The 25,185-nt window shown below is 36.7% G+C and overlaps 1 protein-coding gene across 5 annotated transcripts in view; it reads left to right on the top strand.

Moving 5' to 3' along the window:
* The window catches only part of Spice1 (spindle and centriole associated protein 1), a 76,584-nt gene that overhangs the window by 9,676 nt on the left and 41,723 nt on the right, over positions 1-25,185 (top strand). For all 5 annotated transcript variants that reach the window (XM_077794596.1, XM_077794579.1, XM_077794587.1 and 2 more), the window contains exons 4-6: positions 15,867-16,010; positions 20,437-20,536; positions 22,282-22,388. In XM_077794596.1, coding sequence (XP_077650722.1) covers positions 15,867-16,010; positions 20,437-20,536; positions 22,282-22,388 — 351 coding nt within the window. The remainder of the gene's footprint in view (positions 1-15,866; positions 16,011-20,436; positions 20,537-22,281; positions 22,389-25,185) is intronic.

The raw sequence follows: 25,185 nt of genomic DNA, 5'->3' as shown, positions 1-25,185 counted from the left end.
AGCGCTGGGGGAGGGGCAAGCAGAAAAAATCAAAATGATAGAGTGCAGGGGATCCCAATAGTCAACTGTGTGACCCCTGAGATCTGGGCTGACTGATTCGCATGGCCTGCCCCGCGGCTACAGAAGGCGTGGCGCCACAGAGAAGCGATTAATTAGCAAGCAGGGAGAAAAGTGGCTGCGACTTGGTGGAATCCCGCCAGCCAAGCCCGCACTGACCCCCGGGCTGAGTACGGGATTTCAGAGGGGGAAGGAAGCTTTACAGTTCTATCCCCCACAACGGAAACAAAACAATAGAGTGCCGGGGTTCCCAATAGTCACCCTCCACACCCAACCAACGGCAGGCCCAGAGTACAGTTTGAACTGCCGAGAACCATCACTCAGGGGAAATCTGGTCTAGCAGGAGAAACCAAGAATAGCAGGAGAAACCAGGGGACTAGAGGCAAGGCCCTCGCGACTGGGCGGCTGGAAACCACAGGCCCGCCAGCGACAGTTCACCCACTGCCCGCTTTACTGGGTGGTAGAACACCCGCTCACTGGCGACCGATCACCCGCCCGCGGCCTGTGATACTGGGCGGCTGGAGACCGCCCACCTGCCGTGATCGGGAGCTGAAACCAAACAGAGACAGTCCAGTCACACCCCCCCATTAGGACACCCCGGCAAGGAGCCTGGGGCCCGTCATAGCAGAGTAGTGTTGTCACTGGAGCTCGGATGTCGGAATTCCTTCCCAGCGGAATCCACGTTAGCAGGCACAGTTTAACAACACAAAGGAGAGACATCAGAGTAATACAGAACCAAAACAAATCTATAGTAGAGAGCAGAAACACGACAATCAAATAGAGCTGGAAAGTAACGTGGACAACATGAGAAAACAAGGGAAAAAAGGAGTACAAACAATGCAAGACAACTTAATTCTACAGGAGGACATAGAAACATCTGAAGCAGGGATAGGGAAAGAACTCAAGGCATACCTAACTCGAATGGAAAGGAATATTAGAGAAGACATGAGACAGCAAGTCCAAGCAATAAAAGTATATTTTGAAAATGAATTAAACAATTTCAAATGGCAAAGAATGAGCTCTACCAGGAGATAGAGATCTTAAAAAAAAAATCAAACAATAATCCTAGAATTGCAGGAAACTATAAACCAAATTAAAAACTCAAAGGAGAATATTACAAATAGACTTGATCAAGTAGAAGTCAGAACATCAGATAATGAAGACAAGGTTTATCAACTTGAAAACAGTATAGTCAACACAGAAAAGATGCTTAAGTCCCACGAGCAATCTATTCAAGAGATATGGGATGTCATAAAAAAACCAAATTTGAGAGTCATTGGGATAGAAGAAGGCACAGAGATTCAAACCAAAGGAATGGACAGCATATTAAATGAAATAATTGTAGAAAACTTCCCAGAGATGAAAGATGGAATGGATTGCCAAAGCCTGGAAGCCTACAGGACCCCAAACATTCAAAACCATAATAGACCAACTCCAAGACACATAATTATGAAGATAGCCAACATACAGAACAAGGAGAGAATATTAAAAGCTACAAGAGAAAAGAGGCAGATTACATTCAGGGGTAAACCAATTAGGTTAACGACTGACTTCTCATCACAGACTTTGAAAGCGAGAAGATCCTGGAACAATATATTTCAAACACTGAAAAATAATGGATTCCAACCACGAATACTGTATCCAGCAAAATTGAGCTTCAGATTTGACAACGAAATTAAAATCTTTCACGATAAACAAAAGCTAAAAGTATTCGCAGCAAGAAAACCAGCACTGCAAAGCATTTTGAGCAAAATACTAGAAGAAGAGGAATTGAAAAATAGTGCCCAAAACTAACAGCAGGAGATATCTCAGTAAAGGGGGAGGAAAATAACCAAAAAGTAAATCTAGCCAAACTAAAATAAATAAATAAAGAAGCATGACTGGAAGTACAAATCATATCTCAATTGTAACCTTAAATGTTAAAGACTTAAATTCACTAATCAAGAGACATAGGCTAGTAACCTGGATCAAAAAAACAAATCCAATAATATGCTGCCTTCAGGAAACTCATATGATAGGAAAAGACATACACAGGCTGAAGGTAAAAGGTTGGGAAAAATCATACCACTCACATGGCCCTCGGAAGCAAGCAGGAGTGGCCATACTCATATCGAATAAAATCAACTTCAAACCTAAGTTAATCAAGAAGGATAAAGAAGGACACTATATACTGTTAAAAGGAACCATCCACCAACAAGACATAACAATTATCAATTTGTATGCACCAAACAATGGAGCTGCAACATTCATAAAACAAACTCTCCTCAAGTTCAAGAGTCAAATAGACCACAACACAATAATTATGGGTGACTTCAACACACCGCTCTCGCCGTTAGACAGATCCTCTAGACAAAAACTGAATAAAGAAACTATAGAACTCAACAGCACAATCAATAACCTAGACTTAACTGACATATATAGAATATATCAACCATCATCAAGTGGATACACGTTCTTCTCAGCAGCACATGGATTCTACTCAAAGATAGACCATATATTATGCCATAAGGCAACTCTTAGTAAATATAAAGGCGTGGAGATAATACCATGCACCATATCTGATCATAATGGAATGAAATTGGAAATCAATGATAAAAGAAGGAAGGAAAAATCCTACATCACATGGAAAATGAACAATATGTTATTGAATGATCAATGGGTTACAGAAGACATAAAGGAGGAGATGAGAAAATTCTTAGAGTCAAATGATAATACAGACACAACATACCGGAATCTATGGGACACAATGAAAGCAGTTTTAAGAGGGAAATTCATTTCTTGGAGTTTTTTCCTCAAAAAAAGAAAAAACCAACAAATAAATGAACTCACACTACACCTCAAAAACCTAGAAAAGGAAGAGCAAAACAACAGCAAATGTAGTAGAAGACAAGAAATAATTAAAATTAGAGCAGAAATCAACAAAATTGAAACAAAAAACCAGTGAAAAAATTGATAAAACTAAAAGTTGGTTCTTTGAAAAAATAAATAAGATAGACAAGCCCTTAGCCATGCTAACGAAAAGAAGAAGAGAGAGAACTCAAATTACTAACATACAGGATGAAAAAGGCAATATCACAACAGGCACTACAGAGATACAGAAGATAATTAAAAAGTATTTTGAAACCCTATATTCCAATAAAATAGAAGATAGTGAAGATATCGATAAATTTCTTAAGGCATATGATTTGCCCAGATTGAGACAGGAAGACACACACAATTTAAACAGACCAATAACAAAGGAAGAAATAGAAGGAGCCATCAAAAGACTACCAACCAAAAAAAGTCCTGGACCGGATAGGTATACAGCGGAGTTCTACAAAACCTTCAAAGAAGAATTAATATCAATACTTTTCAAGCTATTTCAAGAAATAGAAAAAGAAGGAGCTCTTCCAAATTCATTCTATGAGGTCAACATTACTCTGATCCCAAAACCAGACAAAGACACTTCAAAGAAAGAAAACTACAGACCAATATCTCTAATGAACTTGGATGCAAAAATTCTCAATAAAATTCTGGCGAATCGAATACAAAAACATCAGAAAACTTGCGCACCATGATCAAGTAGGATTCATCCCTGGGATGCAAGGCTGGTTCAATATACGGAAATCAATAAATGCTATTCACCACATCAATAGACTTAAAGACAAGAACCATATGATCATCTCGATAGATGCAGAAAAAGCATTTGACAAAGTACAGCATCCCTTTATGTTCAAAACACTAGAAAAACTAGGGATAACAGGAACTTACCTCAACTTTGTAAAAGCCATATATGCTAAACCTCAGGCTAGCATCATCCTAAACGGAGAAAAACTGAAGGCATTCCCTCTAAAATCTAGAACAAGACGGGGATGCCCTCTATCACCACTTCTATTCAATTTAGTTCTTGAAGTACTAGCCAGAGCAATTAGACAGACAAAAGAAATTAAAGGCATAAAAATAGGAAAAGAAGAAATTAAATTATCGCTATTTGCGGATGACATAATAATATACTTAACAGACCCAAAAGGGTCTACAAAGAAGCTGCTAGAGTTAATAAATGAATTCAGCAAAGTGGCAGGTTATAAAATCAACACGCATAAATCAAAGGCATTCCTGTATATCAGCAACAAAACCTCTGAAATGGAAATAAGGAAAACCACTCCATTCACTATATCCTCAAAGAAAATAAGATACTTGGGAATCAACCTAACAAAAGAGGTGAAAGATTTATACAATGAAAACTACAGAACCCTAAAGAGAGAGATAGAAGAAGATCTCAGAAGATGGAAAAATGTACCCTGTTCATGGATAGATAGGCAGAACTAACATCATCAAAATGGCGATATTACCCAAAGTTCTCTACAGGTTTAATGCGATGCCAATCAAAATCCCAATGGCATTTCTTGTAGAAATAGATAAAGCAATCATGAAATTCATATGGAAAAACAAAAGACCCAGAATAGCAAAAGCAATTTTAAGCAGGAAGTGTGAATCTGGAGGTATAGCGATACCTGAGTTCAAACTGTACTACAAAGCAATAGTAACAAAAACAGCATGGTACTGGTACCAAAACAGGCAGGTGGACCAATGGTACAGAATAGAGGACACAGAGACTAATCCACAAAGTTACAACTATCTTATATTTGATAAAGGGGCTAAAAACATGCAATGGAGGAAGGATAGCATCTTCAACAAATGGTGCTGGGAAAATTGGAAATCCATGTGCAACAAAATGAAATTGAATCCCTTTCTCTCGCCAGCCACAAAAGTTAACTCAAAATGGGTCAAGGAGCTAGATATCAAATCAGAGACACTGCGTCTGATAGAAGGAAAAAGTTGGCTCCGATCTACATATTGTGGGGTTGGGCTCCAAATTCCTTAATAGGACGCCCATAGCCCAAGAGTTAATAACAAGAATAAACAAATGGGACTTACTTAAACTAAAAAGTTTTTTCTCAGCAAGAGAAACAATAAAAGAGGTAAATAGAGAGCCTACATCCTGGGAACAAATTTTTACCCCTCACACCTCAGATAGAGCCCTAATATCCAGAATGTACAAAGAACTCAAAAAATTAAACAATAAGATAACAAATAATCCAATCAACAAATGGGCCAAGGACCTGAACAGACACTTCTCAGAGGAGGACATACAAGCAATCAACAAGTACATGAAAAAATGCTCACCATCTCTAGCAATCAGAGAAATGCAAATCAAAACCACCCTAAGATACCATCTCACTCCAGTAAGATTGGCAGCCATTATGAAGTCAAACAACAATAAGTGTTGGCGAGGATGTGGAGAAAAGGGTACACTTGTACACTGCTGGTGGGACTGCAAAATGGTGAGGCCAATTTGGAAAGCAGTATGGAGATTCCTGGGAAAGCTGGGAATGGATCCACCATTTGACCCAGCTATTGCCCTTCTCGGACTATTCCCTGAGGACCTTAAAAGAGCGCACTATAGGGATACGGCCACATCAATGATTATAGCGGCACAATTCACAATAGCTAGACTGTGGAACCAACCTAGATGCCCTTCAATAGATGAATGGATAAAAAAAATGTGGCATCTATACACAATGGAGTATTATGCAGCACTAAGAAATGACAAAATCATAGAATTTGCAGGGAAATGGATGGCATTAGAGCAGATTATGCTAAGTGAAGCTAGCCAAGCCCTAAAAAACAAATGCCAAATGTCTTCTTTGATATAAAGAGAGCCACTAAGAACAGAACAGGAAGGAAGAGCATGAGGAAAAGACTAACAGTAAACAAAGACGAATGGGGGGAGAGAAAAGGAGAGAGAAGGGAAAGCATATGGAAATGGTAGGAGACCTTCAATGATACACAAAATTATAAGAGGTTATGAGGGGCAAGGGGGAGGGGAAAAAAAAGGGAGAGAATTGAACAACAGCAGAGGAGGTAGAGAGGGAAGATGGGAGGGGAAGGAAGGGGAGGGGGGATAGTAGGGGATAGGAAAGGTAGCAGAATACAACAGTCACTAATATGCCATTATGTAAAAATGTGATATGTAACAGATGTGATTCTGCAATCTGTATTTGGGGTAAAAAAAGGGAGTTCAAAACCCAATTGAGTCAAATGTATGAAAGATGATATATCATGAGCTCTGTAATGTTTTGAACAATCAATAAAAAAAGAAAAAAAAAGTCAGTTGTCATTGTTTCATTTGGTATTTGATTTCTGACCTTCAGAATAGAAACCATAGTGACTTCTTAGGTGTTGTTCAGTTACATTTAATTTTTCTTATGCCTGGATAAAATCAAAAGCATATCTTCTGGACTTCTTGATTTTACCTAGTTACGTCAATTAATCTTAGAATTTCATTAGATAGATTTGTTTTGCACTTCAAATCTCTGTAGTCTAAAATTGCCCTGTATACATCTCTTTTCCTATATGTCGATATCTTTAGCATTATTTATTACTCTTTCATTATACAAAAATATTGATCTATCAGTATAATAATTTATCCCTTGAATATGCCATGCTCAAATTTCTACATTTGAGCTATAATTCATGCTATTTTCCTTACTTTATCAGTTTCCCCATTTTCTTTTCCACCTGTCTAAATCTTGCTTTGCTTCTTTATCCTAGTTCAAATCCTACCATTTTCTTTTTTGTGAAATTTCTATTATAGGTGTTTTTTATCATTTCAGAATGAATTTTTTTAAAAATATTTTTTTTAGTTGTGGATGGGCACAATACCTTTATTTTATTTATTTATTTTTTTAATGTCATCCTCAGGATTGAACCCAGTGCCTCACACATGCTAGGCAAGTGCTCTATCACTGAGCTACAACTCTAGCCCCTAAAAAATTAATTATTTTTAATTGACATAACAATTGTACATATATGTAGGGTTGTTTGACTTGATACACATATGTAAATTAGGGTAAACATCTATCTCTTCAAGCATTTATCATTTCTTTGTGGTGAATATATTCAAATTTCTTCTTTAGATTTTTTGAAATATACATTTTCTTTATCTGTAGTCCCCTTAATGTGCAATATACTGTAGGTTTTTTAAAAATGGATTTATTGAGATAAAATTTACATAGCAAAAAATTTACTCTTTGAAATTATAAAATTCAGTGACTTTTAGTAATCCACAGAATTGTGCATCCATCATCACTATCTAATTTCAGAATGTTATCATCGTTCCCCAAGAAAACCATATGCCCATTAAGTCATTCCCTATGCCTATCTCCTTCCATTGTGTGTCAATGACTTATCTGCTCTCTGAATTTGCCTATTGTGGACTTTTCTTTTAAGTGGAATACCATATATGACTTTTTGTGTTTAGTTTCTTTTTCTCAGCATAATTTTTTTTTCTCAAGATTGATACATGTTGTAGCATGTATATGTACTCCATTCCTTATTACTGAATAATATTTCATTGTATCGATATACCATATTTTATTCATTCATCAGTTGGTAAACATTTGCATTGTTTTTTTGGTTTTGGCGATTTTGAATATTGCTGCTGTTAACATTTGTATAGAAATTTTTGTGTGAACCAGGCTGTCAGTTCTTTTGTATACATACCTAGGAATAAAATTTCTGGGTCAGATAATATCTTCATATTTAACTTTCTGAATAACAGCTGAACTGTTTTCCAAAGACACTCTATTATTTTTATTCCACTAGTATGTATGGGTGTTCAGTTTCTCCACATTATTGTTATTGTCATCTTTTTAATTTTAGTTCTCCTTGGGTATAAAATGCTAGCTCTTTGTGATTTTGATTTACATTTTCCTAGTGAGGAATGATGTTGAAAAGATGATGAATATCCTTTAAAGTGCGTATTGGCCATTTTTAGTTTATTCTTTGGAGAAATATCTGTTCATATCCTTTAGTCAATTTTAGAAGAATTGTTTGTGTTTTTATTGTTGAATCATACAATTTCTTTACATATTCTGGATACAAACTCCTTATCCAGATATATGATTTACAGATATTTTTTTTACTTGTCTTTTTACTTTCTTTTTTTTTTTAATTTTATTTTTTAGTTGTAGTTGGACACAATTCCTTTATTTTATTCATTTATTTTTATGTGGTGCTGAGGATCGAACCCAGGGCCTTGCATGTGCTAGGTAGGTGCTCTACCACTGAGTCACAACCCCAGCCCTCTTTTTACTTTCTTGATAGTATCCATTAAGCATGAAAGTTTTTAATTTTTATAAAGTCAAATCTATCTATTTTTCCTTTTGCCACTTGTACTTTTAGTGTTATGTCTGAGAAACCTAACCCATGGTTCATAAAAATTTATCTTTCATTCCAAAAGTTTTATAGTTTTAGCTTTTATAGTTAGGTTTATGATTAATTTTAAGTTTTATATTTTTGTATATGGTGTGAAGGAAGGGTTCAACTTCTTTTTTTTTTTTTTTTTTTTGCAAGTGATATCCAGTTGCCCAACCATCATTTGTTGAGAAGTCACTTCTTTTTCCCATTGAATTACCTTGGCAGTCTTGTTGAAAAACCAATTGTCCATTAGTGGGAGGGTTTATTCTATACTTTCAATTCTATTCCATTAATCTATATGGCTTTCTTTATGCAATATCACAGTTTTGATTACTATAGCGTTGTAGTAAATTTGAAGTCTTGGTGTTTGAAACTGCCCAACATTTTTCTTCTCTGAACTGTGGCTTCATTTATTATCTAAATAAAACAGTGAGTATATAACATCTGTTGCATATCGTTTAACTTTATATCGATATACCTGTCGCGACCCCTTGCCCGCAAGGAAGACGCAACTCGGGAATCTTCTTTCAGCAGTTTATTCAGGTCCTTGATACTTTTTCTTCTTTCAGCAGTTTATTCAGGCCTTTGTTTTGACATGTCTTTTAGCTTCTACTGCTACTCCTACTACTACTTCTACTGCTACTCCTACTGCCACTACTACTACTCCCGTGTGCCCCAGCCTTAATAAAGCAGATAAAGCCCCAATGCACAACTGCCACGTGGACTTTTCTCATAGGGTGCCAAGTCACAGCGTGCCAACTCATTCTGATAAGGAGTTGTTTGTCACAGACTACGGGGGAAACCAGCGCCATCTTGTAATGGCGGCCACAGTTCACAGAAACGGCTCACCACAGTTCCCCCTTTTTTGTTTTTGTATGACAATACAGGCGAGAGTAGAGGTCCTATCCCACTGTGCAGAAGTGGCTGCATAGTATGGCTCAGCCCTAAGGAGGCGCCTTCCCCAGATCCGAGGCCATATCAGCCGACGCCTTTTTTCGTGGGGCAGGGCGTGGATAAGGTGGGGTAAGGAAGGACGTCAAACCCGCATGCAATAGGACATGCTCTCCTTGAGGTCCACTCCAAGGATCACTCAAGTGTAGTGCCTTGCCTCGCATCCTGTACCGTGACGATGGTGGACGGAGGGGGATAGCTGAGGCTGAACTGTGGCTGTGTACAATGACAAACAAGTTGACAGCACCCTGAAAGAAAGGCACGGACTTTAAAGCGATAGAGAAGCACTAGTGTGGAAACCCATCTGCGTGCAATGGCAGCAAGACCGGCAGAGTGCAAGGGCTTTCCAACACTAAGAGAACAGCGAGGAAAGACATGTCGATCCCAGTGCAATGTTATAATAACTTGGGGTGCAACGACCATGTCAAAGGTTTACTGTTTAAGATGCGAAAGCCAGACCTGTGGCGAGTTGCCGTTTTCTAAAGCAGCAAGAGCTTGTATGATCATAGCCTTATCGTGAGCACTGCGGGCCTTGAGGCGACAGAGAAACTACAAAGAATCACACCAAAGCAACACATAGTGCCAAAAACGCCTACCCCCACCCACTCCTTAAAAAAGGAAAAGGCAGAAGAAATCCAAAGGGTGAATTGTCCCAAAGTCACCGGTATGACACGGGTGTTGTTCAAAACAGCTATCTGAGTCAGTTGAGACTGGATCAAATTTTCTGCCACCATGGACCAATTTCCGGCCAAGTACTCTCCGATGATGCGGGAAGCATTCCTGGAATTATTAAATCTGACAGAGGTTATGCATAAATGTGCACGTTGGTCAACACAACCCAAAAGCACCAAGTCAGCCAATTCTTCTACCTGAGCTTGGAGTAAATCTATTCTTTGGTTGGCAGCTAAAATCTCTGGCAAAATATGTTGATTAATTTTACTTTGAGATTCGAGTATGTTGGAAGTTTGTTGAATAACCTGATTAATAGTGGCAGCAGTTTGGACCTGATTAAGAGCCTGTTTGCATTCAGCAAGCTGTTCCTTAATCTTCACTTTATCAGTTAAAAGAGCATCCTTTACCAATCTCCATAGAGAGAAAGTAGCAATCGGGACTCTATCTGGACCCTGGTCCCTCAACAACTTTTGGAGATCCTGCTTTACCAAATCCCAATCACTGTTATTAAGAAAGCCTCCCGTCAGAAACCAAGGACAAGCCTGGGCTATAGCTTCAACGAATTCAGTTGTTGTCTTGGTTTTTATTCCTGTTCCTTGTTTGTTTAACAGTTCTTTAACTTCGTTAGCCAGACGAAGTTTCACTGTTGAGTTACCCATGGTGCGTACCCTGTCTCTTTAAATTATCTTTGATCCAATCTTCCCCCTTCTCCCTTAGAAGGTGAGCCTCGTCCGCTTACCTCTGCTTTCCGAATCTCGGTAAGGACCTCCAGATGCCAAGTCCGGCTAACGGAAACCGAGTCCGGCGAGAGACGTCGAGGTTAAAAAATTTTAAAAAATCACAGGACACCAAGGTTCTTCATCCAGGAGGAGGCATGTGTGCCTTTTTTTTTTTTTTTTTATACTATGGAACAATTTTTGAAAACCTTAGAATCTATAAACAAATTATTATATTTTGATAGAAATTACTTGATTGTATTTTTACTTAAAAGCAAATTTATAGTAAACGCATTTATCTCAAATATCTGTAACTGAAAAGGCAGAGTATCTGATAAATGTAAATATAAAACATAAATTATGGGTTTTCTGTTGAAGAAAAACAATTAGGCAAATATATATTAACTAATCAATTAGGCATGTGCTAATTAATTTATAGATTAACAAATATAGGTTATCTAAATATCTAAAATATATATATAAAGAATAAGAACATAACTTATAATTGTATTAACTTTATGTAACCACGTGGTCTTAAAATATTTGGATCCATTTAAATTTATTTTTAGCTAGGAGTGCACTCTTCTATGTGACGTCACTTGATGTAACTGAAATAAGATCCTTGAGTATACATTTTTATTTTTATAGTTAGCAATGAAAATAAGGATTTTTTGGTCATCACAGGAACTTTGCCGGCTTGTTCCTGTGGCAAGCAAATGCATCCTCATAACCTTCAAAATTAAAAGTAAAATATAAAGAAGCATATTTGATATCTCTCATCAATAGAACATTATTTAGTAACACAACTATAGAGAAAAAGTCAGGTTATTTAACTTAGAACTAGCTTAAATTTAGGACTGTAACATAGAAACCTGTGGAATTAAATTTTGTCTGAAAAAGATATCTTTCATTAGCATTTACAGGTAGGCATTTTGTTGTAAAAAAAATACAGGCTCTGAGCAGCTCCGGTAGAAACCTGAAACACAGCAGTACAGGTTAGTGGCTGGAAAGCGGGACTAGAAGTCCTGTCTGAGTGACTGTGGAAGAACCAATCAGAAGCCCGCAAAAGTGTGGGAGGTGGGACCAGGAAGCAGCTCTTCCGGCCAGGCACCCCATGGTTACCATGGTGATGCAAACAGCATGGAGTCTGGTGCCCATTTTCAGGGCAAAAGTTCTCCAAGTTTTCTTAGCCGATTGTATTTTGTTTGATTTTGTCTGCATTTTTTCGCGCCTGGCCAAGATCTTACTGCGGTAGCAGTTTGTTCTGTCTCTGTGACCTGCGGTTGCAGCTCTTGTATATCCTGCACTTCCTGGCGTTCCCCTGGGGAGTCTACAGATAGAAAGGGGTTGGTCCGTGGGAGGTGACGAAGTCGCCCACTCCCCGGGGTACCATTCCGTCCCTGGATTGCCCCATACACCTAGGCTTCCGGGGCCCGGGTCGGGCCCCTGTTTCCGTTTTGAGGGCAGCGGCCAGAACCTGTCCTGTAATATGAGCTCCATCAATATCCTTACAAGCTCGAATCATGTCATCAACACTCTTTGCTCTGGTAGATTTAATGGCATTTTGGCAATAGGAATTTACATTTTTAAGAGCCAATTGCTTAATGACCGGCATGGCTTGTTCCAAGTTAGGGAATATTTTTTCTGCTACCTGTATCAATCAGGCAATGAAGTCAGAATAAGGCTCAGAGGGTCCTTGAGCAATTTTTGAAATTTTTGTTTTAGCATTTGAAATAGGTAGAGCCTTCCAAGCCTAAATGGCTGCTGTAGCTATCTGAGCATAGACCCCAGGATTATAATTAATTTGTTGATTTATGATAGCATATTGTCCCAAGCCTGTTAACATTTCAAGGTTATGCCGTGGGAAGCCGGCGTCCTGATTGACTCGGGCTAGCTCGCGACACCTCTCTTGATTTTCACTTTTCCACAACAAAAAATCCCCTCCGGATAACACAGCCATGCAAAGCTGTTGCCAGTCACTAGGTGTCAGCTGATTGGCAGAGAAACACTCGAAGAGAGTCAATGTAAAGGGGGCATGGGATCCGTAATTAGTAACTGCCTCCTTTAGTTGTTTAATATCCTTAAAGGCTAAAGGAACATGTACTCTGGCCGGCTGTCCATCGGCATCCAAGTTTTCAATTACTGGGAAGTTTGGGCCATCTTAGGCTGCCACTGAACACCCCCCAGCCTTCTGGGGTTGTCCTTGTCCCAATCGGGGTTATAAGGAGGGAGCGTGACAGCGATCGGGGCTGTAGGTGCTTTCAATCTTGACTTTTTCAATCGACCCTCCAGTTCCTCTATCTCCCTTTCCAATTCTTCCTCCTGCCAGCTGTTACCATGGAGCCCAGTTAGTAACTCCCTTATCTTAGAAATGTAGTCAGCACTGTGAAGCCCAGCTCAAGGCCAGAGGCCTTGTTACATATTTTTGTGAAAAACTAGTAAGGGAGTGTCCAGTGCCTGGAATGCTGATTTTTTCAGACAGTAGCCAAATAAAACAGGGCAACATGAAAATAGGAAGTTTATCTACATTAAACCTTTTTGTAGAGATTCTTTTGCTGAAAGTCCTAAAATAAGCCATGGTGAATATTCTGGAGAAGGTCAAATAAGACTTTTCTGTGGGCCTGATAGGGAGGGGGAAGATGAGAAGGCGGGGTTGAGAGCGGCTAGGGTGGATCCAATTCCTCAGAACTCTCCGAGCTACTTGTGTCCTTGGGAGTTTTTAACTCAGTCAAGTCCGGATAGAGCCTTCTCCTCTGTTTAACATTCCGTACATTCCCATCCTTCTGAGATATCTCACTTCTTGCCGGAGACAGCCGCCTCCTCCCCTGTTTCATGCTCCGCACACTCCCATCCTCCTGAGATACCTCACATTCTGCCGTCTCTGACTTCTCCTCATGTAATTGCTCTAAAACTTCCTGTCCTTTAGTAAGTGCTTCCTGACATCTGCCATCTGTGAGGCAACTACGGACCATCTTCCAAAGGGGTATCACCCCACCCTCTAATATGCCCTGCTCAGAAGCAAAGTCAAAGTCTTTGCCTAATTTATCCCAGCTAGGTATAGTAAGGCTGCCCGAGAATGCAAACCACGGTGCAGCAATATCTGTCTTCTGTAAAAATCTCTCTAAAGTACTACGTTTCACTTCCAGGCCCTTGGAACGTAACAGGTCATCTAGGGCCAGGAGGAGCGGACTTGAAAATGCGACACCCATGACACAACAACAAAAGACGCACAAAAAACAACAAGAGATACCACAAAAAACAAAAACGAGATGACACAACAAAAGAAACACAGAAAACAAAAGTGAAAGTACACAGTGCAGCTGCAATAAATATGAGGCTCTCTCTTTCTTTGTAGAGGAGCTGACCCCGCTTTGGACGCGGATCCCACTTACTGGGACTATCCCTGCTTTGATCGCAGATCCCACTTACCTGGGACTAACCGGTGCACCACCCCTGACTGACTGAAAGTTCTGGTTCCCGGGTCTCGGCGCCACTTGTCGCGACCCCTTGCCCGCAAGGAAGACGCAACTCGGGAATCTTCTTTCAGCAGTTTATTCAGGTCCTTGATACTTTTTCTTCTTTCAGCAGTTTATTCAGGCCTTTGTTTTGACATGTCTTTTAGCTTCTACTGCTACTCCTACTACTACTTCTACTGCTACTCCTACTGCCACTACTACTACTCCCGTGTGCCCCAGCCTTAATAAAGCAGATAAAGCCCCAATGCACAACTGCCACGTGGACTTTTCTCATAGGGTGCCAAGTCACAGCGTGCCAACTCATTCTGATAAGGAGTTGTTTGTCACAGACTACGGGGGAAACCAGCGCCATCTTGTAATGGCGGCCACAGTTCACAGAAACGGCTCACCACATATACCCAGTCTCTCTGGGCAGATTATTAATGCTTTGGGAGATAGAATGTAATTGTACTTGTCTTTGTAGACCTTGTAGTCTTAATCCTATTAGGTACTCCTTAAGTATTTATTGAGAATAATAATGATACCCAATTGACTAAACGTTTTTTTAAAAATATTTTTCTAGTTGTACATGGTCACAATAACTTTATTTTGTTTATTTATTTTTATGTGGTGCTGAGGATTGAACCCAGTGCCTCACATATGCAAGGCAAGCATTCTACCACTGAGCTACAGCCTCTCCCCCTTAACATTTTTTTTAATGAAAAATTGCAAACTCAAGTCAAAGTGGAGACAGAAATATAAAGAACTCCTTTGAAACATCAGTTATTAAATTTTTACTGTAGTTGTTTTATTTATCACATTTTCTTCCTTCGCTGAAATATTTTAAAGCAAACTCCAGAGAAAATGTCATTTTATGTCTACATATTGAGCTTGCATTTTAAAAATACAGACTTAAAACATACCAACAGTGCCATTATTGTATTCAACAAAAGTAAAAACAATTTTGGGGAAATATTTAGTACATGTTAAAATTTCTGTAATTGTCTCAAAAAATATTATCTTTGGGTTTGTGTGTGTGTGTGTGTGTGTGTGTGTGTGTGTGTGTGTATGTGTGAATGTGTGAATCAGAATCCTTGCATATTTGCTTGTTAACCTTTTAGTGGACAGATTTCTTATTTACATGGTGAAAACTCAACAATACATTTTGTTAGATGACATATGAAGTTTATTTACGTTCATAGTTCTGAATGCTAGAGTATTTGTAACGTCAGTTATCTGCTTTTATTCTTTAGCCACCTCAGAGAATTCCTCCCTTTTAATTCTTAAGACCTGTGGCTGCATATCTCTTCTTCTGCCTGAGGAAATTCAGTTCCCAGGATTTCTGTATTTGCTGTTACTCACTTCCACATGAAACCTTAGGGCTATAAAAACACTGTTTTACATTGTTCTGGGTCAGTGTGTGTATAAAATATTAGTTTTGACACACTAATTGATATTACCAGCCATTAAATGAGTTCTATTATTTGAAAAACTAGTTTAATGGATAGTCTTATACAAAGGAAGTAGACATCAGTATTATTTTCACTGTCTTTTTAACTAGGTCTACTAGTTATAGAGAACTCCTTTTTTTTAAGATCATTTTTGAAAATTTAGAGGCCTATGAAAATTTGCTGTGAAATATATATAAACATGTGTATGTTGGACCAGAAAGGATTTAAAAGTGATTGAATAAGATTATGTTGTCCCACCATCTGAATAAGCAAACTCTTTGTTACTGAAAATATTCCTTTATAAATTTTTTCCTTCTATATAGGTACGTCGTCATGAAATACATAAATCGAAGAATAGAGCTTTAGTGCACTGGGAACTCCAAGAAAAAGCTTTGAAGAGAAAATGGAGGAAGCAGAAACTAGAATCTTCAAGTCTTGAGAAAAGAAGATTGTCTATCATGAGAGAGGTAATGTTAAAATGCATTACCTTTAGAATTAGAGGAAGGAGATAAATAGGTTTCCTTTCCCCTCAACTTGATTGACATTATAGAGACTAGTTATTACTATATCTATATAATCTACATGTAGATTTTTAAAATAGCAGCAAATGATGATTTGGCAGTTTGATTCTTGCTCCACAACTTACTAGCTGTATAACCTTAAGCAATTTATTTACTTTCTTAGCCTGAATTTTCTCATCTATAAAATGCCTTGTTTTGAGATTTTAATGATATAATACTTATATAGTGATCAGCACAGTCCTTGGTAAATAATTAGTTCCTTTTATATGTAAACTGCTATAGTTATTTTTCTCAGTTCAATAGCAGTGCTGTTAAGTTACTTAGCAAAGCAACAAAAAATGAATGCTGTGTCCTTTATGGTTAGTAAACCATTTATCTTTGGCTTAACCTTTTGCCCAATATAGGGTTTTTGGACAAGTAATCAGATAATATATGGATAAACAATGTGGGAAATAAGAGGAGACTATAACCATAATTTTTTTCTTTTAAATTTGAGCTGAAATCATTGTAAAGAAATGTATATTGTGCTTCTTGTTCAGATTAGAGTCTCTGACACTTAACTGTCTGGGTTATCTTTCATTGCAGGTGTAAATCACACTGTTTTTTTTCAGAAATTTATTTGGGTTTTTAATGAATAAAGGAAGTCTTCATTTTATACATCATCAGGAAAAATTATATCTACCAAATAAATGTTTCATGTCCTTGAGAAAAGAACAGTGAATTGAAAAGAGAATGCTCCTTTCCAGATAAATATATTTTGGTGATTTTGGACAAGTTCACACACATTTAAATGTTATATGCTAATTCTCTTCAAAAGTCCTAAAAATACACGTCTGACCAGGAAAGAAACCCAGTCTCCCTGAAGTATATCAGACTCTGAGCTTTTGTTTTCCTTCTCTAGTGGCTCCTGCTCATGTCCTGAATTTCTCATATAAGTAATAGATGTGGTAGAAGTAAGGTATTGGAAGTTGAGTGGTGAGAGGATGAATAAGGTTGCTCTGCCTTCTTTTGGTAGTGCAGCTTCCTTCACTTCTAGTGTAGTGGTTCTGCACATTAGAATTACCATGGTTGAGAAGCTCCATTAAAAAATTATTGCTGTATCTAGAGGCTGAAGTTGTAGTTTAGTGGAAGAGTGCTTCCTTAAAATGTGTGAGGCAGTGGGTTCGATTCTTAGCATTACATATAAATAAATAAAATAAAGGTCCATCAACAACTAAAAAAATTTTTAAAAAATTATTACTGTATCTGGACCTTTTACCCAAAGTGTCTGATTTAGTTGACCTGGAGTGTGATTCCACACAGGTATTTTATAGACAGTTTCCTGTGTGATTTTAATGCACTAGAGGGGTTGAAAACCTCTGCTCTAATGGGATTCACTTGTTTCTCTTCTCCTTAACAATGTATTTTGGAATTTATTTCATGTTAATACTTAGAAATCAACCGTGTGTGTGTGTGTGTGTGTGTGTGTGTGTGTTGCTGAGGATTAAATCTAGGGTCTTGTGCCTGCTAGGTAAGCACTCTTCCATGGAGCTACAAAGAGAGCCCTCTAATTTTTCTGTTTAACTCCCAGTAGTGTATAAATATACTAAAACTTATTTATCAGTGCTTTTTTGGTGGACACTTAGGTTTTGTATTATAATGCAGTGTAAATTTCTGGAACAAAAATCCTCAAAACATAGTCATTTAAACCAAATAAAGATTTATTTCTCTTTTATAAAATAGTTCATTTGTAAGTGGTATTTGGTGGGAGACCTGTAGTCCTTCAGTACATGACTTCTGTCTTGAGTATAGAATGACTGTTGCAGCTTTCTTCAGTTGTATGCAAGCCAGCAAAGAGAGGAAAAGACAATGTACTCCTTTTACATACCATCCAGAAATGTTAGTATCTATCCTGGTGGCCAGAAAGTCATTGCATGACCATTCTCACTTGCAAAGATGGTTGGAAATCTACTTATATACTTGTTAAAACTTGGGAGTCCTGCTGTTAAAGCACAAAGCAGAAGAAAGGGTGTTAGTGGATAAGTAGCAATGTATGCCACCCACAGATTGCTTCCTACCTTGCTACTATAAATAATGTAATGAATATTCTTGAGTATGTTTTGGGGGATATATATATATATATATATATATATATATATATATATATTTGTAAGATAAATTATTAAGAATTGCTGAGTCAAAGGATAAGTGTATCTTTTATTTCAGTGTTACTAAATTTGTAATGTCTAGGTTTAGGGGATGTCATAATATTAAAACAATTCTCAATAAGAATATTCATGTAGGCTTAATCATTATACACTGAAGCTCTCAGGACCCATCCCCCTGAAACTGGACTCCTAGATTAATATAAATCAAGAGGAAAGCTCTTTGGCCAGTATAATCTTAGATTTCATTTATTGTATGATATACTAGGCCATAGGAATCAAGCACAATTAGGGTTCAAATTTAAGAGGAAGGGAGCCTTTCATAAAGCTTTTTACAAATTCTGAAAGTGTAATAAATTCCTAAGTATCTTTGTAATTTCTCAATTTCATCTGGTTTCTGTTACCATGCAATAAAAGGGTTAGGATGAGGAGTTTTCAATAATGTTTTTTCCTGGGCTCCTGACTGATCGTTTGAAAATCTAAGATGTAAACCACTACTTATAAGTTTAATTTTTTGCTCTGCATATCCATCTGGAGTATAAATATATACAGATGGGCTTACAGAGATCAGTTTACCTATCAAGAGAATGGTTTTGTGAGAGAAGTGATAAATCTCCAAAGAGCAAAGAAAATCCAGCACATTGATCTTTGGTCACTCAAACCATGTACCCAAGGAGCGTGGTCAGAGGCTAGAAGAAGGGGGTAGAGCAGTAGCTTTACTTAAGGCCTCAATTATAACTAGTATCAATTACATCTCTGTAATTTCCTTCTGTTTCTTGGTTTTGTTAGATCAGTACTCTCTTTTAAAAAAAATATGGTGAACTCTTAAAAACTTCCATTAGGATTTGATCCCTATCACCACAAAAATAAACAAACAACAATAACAAAAGATCTCTTGTCATTAAGAGATAAATTTTTATAATTTTTTCTAGTGTAGTGATAGATTAATAGATTGCATTCTTTCCTAAGCTTTTAATTGCATGTACTTGTAAGAGGACTCATCAGTGATAGAAATTTGGTTTATAGGATAATATAATTTACATCATAACAGTAGCTAAAGCTTCTCTAGAGTGTTGCATAAGTTTCCACTGTGTCTACATCCTTGTAGCATCTCTGTAGGCTTGAGGAGGTGTTTGCAACTTGGGAAATTAAGTTTAAAGAGGTTGGATTTTGCTTAGCATTTTTTTGTCTGGGCCTAGAACTCCAGTCTTCCAGCTCCAAATGTGCTCTTGATCTTACCCTTCCAAAGCTTACTCTTTGTGGAAGGAATAAATTCAGGACTTCATTCTTATCAACTGAGCTAGCTGACCTGCTTGGTCACAGCAAGTGAAGAAGGGGAAAAGTAACTTATTTTTCTTTCAGTATCCTAAAAAGGTTATATTGTGTAATTATTTCCATGATACAGAAAAATTCTGGTAGGAATATTTGTTACTAGATGTTTTGACTTGAGTCAGTGTTGGAAACTAGGTAGCTTCTTAATTTTGAGACTCCTTTCAATTTAAGAATGCCATCTGGTGGTGGTAGATGGAGTTGACTCATTTTTGGCCTGCGACTTTGCTTGTAATTATGAAAGTTCTGTCCTGGTGGAAAAGCGTGTAATCAGAAGCAGGAATGTAATGTGATTTTTTTTTTCTTTTTAGTTCCCAAATCTTTGGGATTAAAAAAACAACTTTTTTAAAACACAGAGACATCACCTTTTTGTTTAATTCTAACACTTATTTTTTTTTTTTTAATGTAACTCATGACCCAGTGTAGATTATGAAATCATTTAAGTGGTCGAAACATCTCTGAGTTTATGGCTCAAAGATTTTTTATATTTAATCTTTTTTTTCAAATTGTGGATGGTAATTTGTTAATGGATTATGAAGTTGAGTTAGTGTCTTGTCACCATCATTTAAAAATAGAAGTGAAAAAGAAAATATAATAGTACTTTTTAATGGAGAAAGTTTATTAAGTAAACTTTTGTTTCATATACATTTACATGTATGTGAGTGTTTGGGTTACAATTTTAATATGTATTACCTTGGATTGCAGTCAATCATTTGCAAACTACTAATTATTGTGATAGCCCCATCTACTGGTACTAAAGGATATTGTAACTGAAGGATTTTAGGTGATGGTTTATAGTTTATGCTCTGTGCCTTTATATAGTCTTTTCCTTTGTGATTTGAAGAGTATATATATATATTTTTTTTTCTGAGTAATATTTGTTATTAACACATGTCTAGATTCTTTCTGATCAATACCAGATGCAGGATGTTTTGGAGAAATCTGATCATTTGTTGGCTGCAGCAAAAGATCTGTTTGATGTTCCTCGTAAACGCACAGGTAAATAGTTAATTAAAATAAAGCTTCTTTTTATTATTAACTATAGCCCACAAGTGGGTGTTTAGAAGAAATTTAAATTCATCTCTCAGGCATTATATTATTTGCATTACAAATATTCAAGGTAGGTAGTATATAAGGTTGTTAGGGCTAAACTTTATGTAATTTTTTTGCTTTTTACTAAGATTATTAACTTATAAATTATTCAGCAAAGGAAAGATAAATCATTATATACTAAAATATGGTGTAATACCAGAAAAAACAAGTAACCCAATTAATAAATGGGCCAAGGAACTGAACAGATAATTCTCAGAAGATGATATACAATCTATCAACAAATATATGAAAAAATGTTCAACATCTCTAGCAATTAGAGAAATGCAAATCAAAACTATTCTAAGATTTCATCTCATTCTAGTCAGTATGGCAGCTATTAAGAATACAGACCAATACATGTTGGCAAGGATGTGGGGGGAAAAGGCACTTACATTGCTGGTAAAACTGCAAATTGGTGCAACAACTCTGGAAGGCAGTGTGGAGATTCCTTGGAAAACTTGGAATGGAACCACCATTTGACCCAGTTATCCCTCTCCTTGGTCTATGCTCAGAAGATTTAAAAACAGCATACTACAGGGACACAGCCACATCAATGTTTATAGCAGCACAATTCACAATAGATAAACTGTGGAACCAAACTAAATGCCCATCAGTTGATGAATGAATAAAGAAAATGTGGTATATATACGCAGTGGAATACTATTCAAGATTAAAAGAGAATAAAATCATGGCATTTGCAGGTAAATGGATGGAGTTGGAGAATATAATGCTAAGTGAAGTTAGCCAATCCCAAAAATCAAATGCCGAATGTTTTCTCTGATATAAGAATGTTGATTCATAATGGGGTTGTGGGGGAGCATGGGAGGAATAGACAAACTCTAGATAGAGCAAAGGGGAGGGAAAAAAAGGGAGGGGGCATGAGGGTAGGAAAGACAGTGGAATGAGATGGACATCATTACCCTAAGTACATGTATGAAGATAGGAATAGTGTGAATCTACTTTGTGTACAACCAGAGATAAGAAAAATTGTGCTGTATATGCATAATATGAATTGTAATGCATTCTGCTGTTATATATAACAAATTAGAATAAAAAATTTTAAAAAGTTCTTTTATCCTTTATATGAATAAACAAATCAAATTTTTTCACTTTGTTAAGAAAAAATCTATTATTGTCTGATAATAACAAAGTAGCTTGTGTTGGATCAGTTCTCCCACAGGTAACAAATATAAACAATATGAAATATTATCTTGCTTTAAATTTTTAAAAAATATATGCTTATTCAAGGAAAAATATGGTGTAATAGGGATTTCATAATTTAAAATGAGACTTGCTTTTCAGCTTATTAATATGTTACCATATAATTAAAATACTTGTATTTATATATAATCTGCGTAAAACAATTTGAAACTAAAGCAAATTTATTTTCTTGCTAAAAAAACTTTGAATTTTAGTTTACTGATCTGTAAAATAATCATAGTACCTACCTCATACAATTTTGTGAGGGTCAAAATGAGTTAATATACATATAAGCATTTGGAACAGTGGCTGATATATAGTAAGCAATACATAAGTTTAAGCTGTTTTTATTATTTTAGATTTTCATATAATGATGCATATACATGGCAGTGTAGAACTTGAGAAGTCAATTTAGTTAAACAAAATCATCATGACTTCTTTTCTGTCCTCAGGGTTTCCAAATGTAACAATGGCTCCTGATTCCTCTCAGAGTCCCATAATGGTAAATCAAGATCCTATTGCCCAATCTATCCTTAATGAGTCTGTCATAGACCCTCAGGTAATGTGATCTACTCACGACTATAATGCTCATGCTGAAATGAAGTTTAAGTTGATGTAGGCATTTTGGTAAACATTTTAAAAGCTTAAATATCAATAACTTCTAGTTGCTGTTGCTAGTTACTCAAGCACATTGCATTTTATATGAGTACCATTTGCCTAAATAAGATTGGAGACTGGATAGTAATAGCCAATGTTTGTTGAGTGTTTACATAGGATCTAGGTACTGTTGTTATTCTCATTTAATAGAAAAAGAGACTGAGGTTTGAAAAAACTAAGTGAGTTGTTCAAGATCATTTAGATTGCAGCAGAGACCAAATCTAATTTAAGTCCTGTGGCTCCATAACACTGTCAGTACCTCTTAAGATATCTGATTGTCACAGAGTGCTTTTTGTTCGTTTTTATTAAATTGGAATAAAATATACCTGACATCCTTGTTGTATGGATCTTGAGATTGATTACATAAAGTATTTAGCATGATACCAGGAACATAGTACTTCATTAAATGTCAATCTCTTTTAATGTATTAGTATATTTAAAAGGTATCTGCCCAGAAAACTTGGAATTTATGGGAAAATAATACTACATGAGGAAATGATACTATACTAATAAAATATTAATTAGCCAAAATCTAGCAATTGAAATTTTTAGTCAAAATGTTAAGAATTTTGAAATAGTACATTTTTTAAAAGCTCATGAAGAAATAAAGCAGCTTTTTAAGATTGACTAGGACTTGCCTAGTCACCTGTTTATCCTAAACTATACCTTCCATGAAATAAAGGAAGAATCTTAAGTTGGAGGGATGATTCTAGGGAATGCAGGTCCAGAATCATAAAAGACAAGTTAATTATATTATTTTCTACTTAAAGGAAATTAAGTAGAATGTTAAACATATTTAAAGTAACCAAATCCATTAGCTAAGCAAAAAACATTTATGCTTTGGTACTTGTTGAAAAATCAACTCTCAGATATTTAGAAATTTAATCATCTTAGAATATCCTACTGTTGTAATATATCTGAAGGAAGCTTTTTCATTTACTTAAATAAATTGTATAATGTAGTGTTCTATTTATTTGGCAATCATACTTTCAGTCATTTGGAGCTGGGAAACAAGTGTACGATGTATCCCAGCATCACAGAATAAAGCAGTTAGATTTCATTCTGGTGAAGAGAAGAGTCCATCCTCATACCTGAGCCAGTTATGTTATTAGTAATTTCAGAATAATTTTCTTGATATAACTAGTTTTCCTAGCTGGCTTAATTTCTTTCTGAATTTACAACTGACAGATTAAGATCAGTGAGGTAAGCTTCTGAACATAAACCTGAGATAGCAGAGGAAAATGGCAGTGAGGGAGGAGAAAAAAGACACTTTTATAGGTAAGGAGAGAACCACTATACATCAGAAAAGAAACTGATGTTGCAATAGATATCCTGGAGCCTCCAAGAAAAGATGCATTTATAACTGCATTACTTAAATTCTCTGGATTTTACTTTAGAACAGGAATGAGTGAGACTAAGTTTATATACTTGTTCATAGTGTAGTATATTAGGCCCTGCACTAGAGGTTGGGATACATGGATGAATAAGGTATGTCTTCATTGGGATGGAGAAGTGGCAAGATCTGAGGTTAGAGAAATAGGCAGGAGTAGGTCCTGAAGGGCTAAGGACCTGGAAATTAAGAGTAGAGCCACTAAAGGAGTTTAAGAAGTATGTAGTCATGATGAGATTGAGTGGTGTGGAAGATGAATTGGGGAGAGGCTAAGATTGAGAGAAGGTCTCTGTCCTATCCTGTTTTTTTGCTGCTAATAACAAAGTACCACAGACTAGATTAGTTATAAAAATAAAAGTGGTTTATTTTGGCTCATGGTTCTTGTCCAAAATTGAGGGGTCTTATCTCTTGATGACCTTGCTTCCAGAGTTTTGATGTGACACAAAACATCACTTGGTAAGAGAGAGACAACAAGAGAGACCTAGGCATGCTGGCTTTTAAAAGCAGAACCACTCTTGATTTAATCCATTAGCCTATTAATTCATTAATAGCATGAATGGATTTATGTACTCATGAGGGCAGTACTGTCAGTACCTCATGAGGGTCCCACCTGGACCTACCTCTTAATATCTCATAATTGGGATTTAAATTTCAACATGAGTTTCAGAAGGCATAAATCATTTAAACCATAGCAGCCTGGTTAGAAGACTTAGTTTGGAATTGTGTTGAGAAATGGTAAGGGTGTGGCTCAAAGTAGTGCCAGAGGAAGTAAAGGATAATGATACATTTGAGAGAGGTTAAAATGAGATAGAGTTGACAGGATTGGTTGGCTGATTAGTTGTGATGGGTGAGAAAGAAGGATAAATTTCTTTTTTGCCAGCTTGGGCATCTGAGTAGATGGTGGCAGTGTTCATGGTCTTATGTAGTATTGGCAGAAAAAGATTTCTGTAAGATTGCTGGGAAAGACTTAGGAAGATGTTCAGTTTCGGACATATTGAATAGGAATATCTTTTAGACAGTTGAATATAAGTGTCTATGGCTCAAGAGAGTTCTGGTTGGAGAAAGAGATTTGGAAATTAACAGCATATGACTTGTAATTACAACTTTGGACTTGGATAAAATCATTGAGAAAGTAGATCAAATGAGAGGAGAAAAGGCCCAAAGGGAGGACCTTGAATCCCACCAGATACTAGGGAAGAGTAGAAAAAGAAAACCAATAAGGTAGATTTGGAAGGAGCAGCCAGAGAAAAAGAAGAAATTTTTAAAAAATACAGTATCATGGAAGTTAAAGAACAAGTTTATCAAGAAA

The sequence above is a fragment of the Urocitellus parryii genome, chromosome 2, assembly GCF_045843805.1.
Source record: "Urocitellus parryii isolate mUroPar1 chromosome 2, mUroPar1.hap1, whole genome shotgun sequence".
Taxonomy (NCBI): Eukaryota; Metazoa; Chordata; class Mammalia; order Rodentia; family Sciuridae; genus Urocitellus; species Urocitellus parryii.
Note: the sequence above shows the minus strand (reverse complement) of the source record. Positions and strands in the feature narration are given on the sequence as shown.